This window comes from Vigna unguiculata, chromosome 2, assembly GCF_037176805.1.
Source record: "Vigna unguiculata cultivar grain cowpea cultivar isolate G323 ecotype 2 chromosome 2, ASM3717680v1, whole genome shotgun sequence".
NCBI classification, from domain to species: Eukaryota; Viridiplantae; Streptophyta; class Magnoliopsida; order Fabales; family Fabaceae; genus Vigna; species Vigna unguiculata.
The window spans coordinates 32,149,645-32,153,399 of record NC_140793.1 but is presented as its reverse complement, the minus strand read 5'-3'; the positions used below and the strand labels follow the sequence as shown (position 1 = coordinate 32,153,399).

The 3,755-nt window shown below is 32.0% G+C and overlaps 1 protein-coding gene across 1 annotated transcript; it reads left to right on the top strand.

Annotated features, from left to right (window-relative positions):
- Positions 1 to 528: 528 nt before the first annotated feature.
- Positions 529 to 3,091, top strand: LOC114172982 (cytochrome P450 71D8-like). Its single transcript, XM_028057160.2, has 2 exons — positions 529 to 1,483; positions 2,301 to 3,091. Exons 1-2 carry the CDS (start codon positions 575 to 577, stop codon positions 2,910 to 2,912), a joined length of 1,521 nt encoding a protein of 506 aa, XP_027912961.1. The 5' UTR covers positions 529 to 574; the 3' UTR covers positions 2,913 to 3,091.
- The last annotated feature ends 664 nt before the right edge of the window (positions 3,092 to 3,755 follow it).

The following is a 3,755-nucleotide window of genomic DNA, read 5'->3' as shown; positions in this document are numbered from 1 at the left end:
TCGTCAAATTGATCAAAGTGAAACCAATTAACCCGCATTGCCATCTTTTAATACTTATAATAAAAAAGAAATAATTTTGCATATAATGTGTAACGAACTTAATCAAGACATATTATACTATACTACTTTAATTATCTCATAATTAATAATAGACAAGATCAAAAACACACACACACACAAACATATATATATATATATATATATATATATATATATATATATATATATATATATGTATATGAGTATATCAAACATGAATAGTTAAATATTAAATAAGTTATATTAAATTTAAACCAAATTGTCATTAAAAAAAATATAGTCTATACTAAAAATATAAATATGTAGAAGAATATTAAAAGTAAACATTCAACACATTTTATATTTTGAATGCATTAAATAGAAAAAACATGTAGAATAAAAGGATCCATTCAAAAAAGGATAAGTCATAAGAGTTATGGATTTGAGATTAAATAAAAGGATCCATTGTTGTCCTTGAGGATTGAAGATTCTATAAATAGGAGCAGGTAGCGCTAGGGAAACAATATAAACACTTGAGAGCTGACTGTACAAAACCATGGAAGCTCAAACCTGCATCTTGGTTATTGCCTTCTCCCTATTCTTTCTATTGCATTGGCTTGCAAAACATTACAAGCATAAATCTCATATCTCTCTCAAGCTTCCCCCAGGCCCAAAGAGGTTACCCATCATAGGGAACCTCCATCAACTAGCAGTAGCAGGTTCACTTCCACACCATGCTCTCCAAAAACTTTCTCATAAATATGGACCTCTCATGCACCTCCAACTTGGTGAGATTTCTGCAGTTGTTGCATCATCCCCGGAGATGGCCAAGGAAATAACCAAAACACATGATGTCGCTTTTGTGCAGAGGCCTCAGTTTATTTCCGGACAAATTTTGTCGTACGGGGGAATAGATGTTGTTTTTGCTCCATACGGTGATTACTGGAGACAAATGAGGAAAATATTTGTCTCTGAACTTCTAAGTACCAAGAGAGTTCAGTCTTTCTCTTTTATTAGAGAAGACGAGACGGCAAAGTTTATAGACTCGATTCGAACATCAGCAGGTTCACCGGTGAATGTTACTGGCAGAATTTTCTCGTTGGTAAGCACGACTGTTTCCAGGGCAGCATTTGGTAACAAATCAAAGGACCAGGATGAATTTATGTTTTTGATTAAGAAAGTAATAGGATCGGTCGGAGGATTTGACCTTGCTGATTTGTTCCCTTCGATGAAATCCATACATTTCATAACTGGGAAGAAGGCCAAACTAGAGAAGCTGCTGAATCAGGTTGACAGGGTCTTGGAAAATATTGTCAAAGAGCATCAAGAAAAGCAAAGAATAGCGAAAGAAGGGAGAACTCAAATAAAGGACGAAGATCTTGTTGATGTTCTTCTCGGATTCCAAGAAGCCGACGCTGCTCTCGACATCAAAATCACCACTAGGAACGTCAAAGCTTTGATATTGGTTAGTAAATCCCGACAAATACTTGTCTTTTAAATCTCCTTTGCATATATGCATATGCATGTGCTTTCTTTGTTTTTTCTTGGCTTCCAACGTTACAAAATTACGCACAAAACTACTTGCGTAACAAAAAAGATTTAACACCTTTTTCTAACATGTTGAAATATATATATATAACTGCCTTCAATGGCTTTTTTTTCTTACCAAGTTACGTACGAACATGAACCGGTTAAGTAATTGAAAAAAAAAATGCATAAGAGTATACTAGTACGAAAGTAATTGAAGATATGTATGCGTTTCTTCTTCGCCAATTCAATATTCAATTACAGAAAAAAAAGAAATTATTGTCTGCAGTAAACAAAGTTTGAACCTAGTCGATCAGGTGGGGTTTGTTTTACAAAGAGCATATATGTCTGATCATTGAAAAAAGAGTGGGAAATTAAATGTTCATATATTAAATTTTGATTATATTGAAGAATTGAATTGATTCCTTTTGGTCAACTCATTTAACCAACTAAAATGTTGAGGTGAGTCAGCTATAAATATATATAATATTCAAAAGGAAAAGACACAGCAAATGATTAATGTAACAAGTAAAACAAACGTAATGGAGAAAGAAGAGAAGGATACAATAAAATCTCAGCACTAAAAAGTTGACGGGTATATATAAAACAGTCAAAACTTCTCAAAATTACGTTGTCTCAGTCTTTTATAACATCATTTTTAAAGACTCCATCTTAGTCTTTGTTTCTTCTCCCGAAAGTAATACAATTTTATTACCAAAATTATATATATGTAAATGTTTATATTGTTTGACTAGGACGTATTTGCTGGCGGCGTTGATACTTCGGCATCAACAATAGAGTGGGCAATGACAGAAATGATGCGAAGCCCAAGAGTGATGAAGAAAGCACAAGCTGAGTTAAGAGAAGCCTTAAGAGGGAAGAAAATAATCCATGAAAGGGATCTAGAGCAACTTACTTATTTGAAGTTGGTGGTGAAAGAGACATTGAGGCTACACCCACCTACTCCATTGTTGATCCCCAGAGAATGCTCTGAACGAACCATCATCGATGGATATGAAATACCTGTGAAAACTAAGGTCATGATAAACGTATGGGCAATTTGCAGGGATCCCAAATACTGGAGTGATGCAGAGATGTTTGTGCCAGAAAGGTTTGAGGGAAGTTCTATCGATTTCAAAGGGAATAACTTTGAGTATCTGCCATTTGGAGCAGGAAGAAGAATATGCCCTGGAATCTCGTTTGGTTTAGCAGGTATCATGCTTCCACTGGCTCGATTACTTTATCATTTCAACTGGGAACTTCCAAATGGCATAACACCTGAGACTGTAGACACGGTTGAACGCTTTGGAATGGCCATTGGGAGGAAAAACGAATTGTGTTTGATCCCCATTGTTTATGATCCTTGAGTTCGTCCATGTTTACCAAAAGTGTCATATATGTTTTATGCTTTGGAAAAATAGACTATTTAACACCTATAGAGGTAAAGAGGGAAATATAACAATGATAGGTGATATAGTATAGAAAAATTATGATAAATGTTGATGTATGAAGTTGTTTATACATAATCACTCTTTTACTTTCTGAACATTAATTGTGAGATTATGAAATAATATCAACAAGTCTCTATACCGTGAGGAAAGAAACATGAAAAAAAAAACCTAATTCATATACAGTGATGTATAGAATTGTAATAATGAGTCAAAATATATTGATGACTTCTCCAAATATTATTATATATTTAATAAATCATACACATGAATTATTTGAAGCAGGTAGAAAATCAATTAGAAAAAAAAATATGACCCTAAATTATGATGGATGTAGAATATATATATATATATATATATATATATATATATATATATATATATATATATATATATATATATATAAACTTAAAAATTATTATTTTTGTGAAACTTTAAAAAAATATAGCCTTATTTTATATGATGAATGTTATGTTTATAAGTTTTGATGGTAGAAAGATGTGCGGTAAAACTTTATATTTTTCTTGTTATATTAATCTTCTTTATAAATATTACGATAGAATTCTTATTGAGTATAGAGGAAAGAGAACCGTAAAGTATAGGAGTGTGGGAGTATCTTGCAACCTATTAATAAGAAAAATAAAATAGAAAACAATTTTGTTTTCAATGGTTATTTATAAAATACTACTTACATATTATTGGTTATTAATTTTGAAGGGATTAGAAAAAGTCTGATTGAAATTTACACAATGTTGTCTTTAG

Excerpts from the sequence above, each read along its gene's own strand:
- LOC114172982 (XM_028057160.2), top strand. The coding sequence starts at position 575 with ATGGAAGCTCAAACCTGCATCTTGGTTATTGCCTTCTCCCTATTCTTT. Across the intron at positions 1,484-2,300 it reads ACGTCAAAGCTTTGATATTG|GACGTATTTGCTGGCGGCGT; the intron begins GTTAGTAAATCC and ends TTGTTTGACTAG.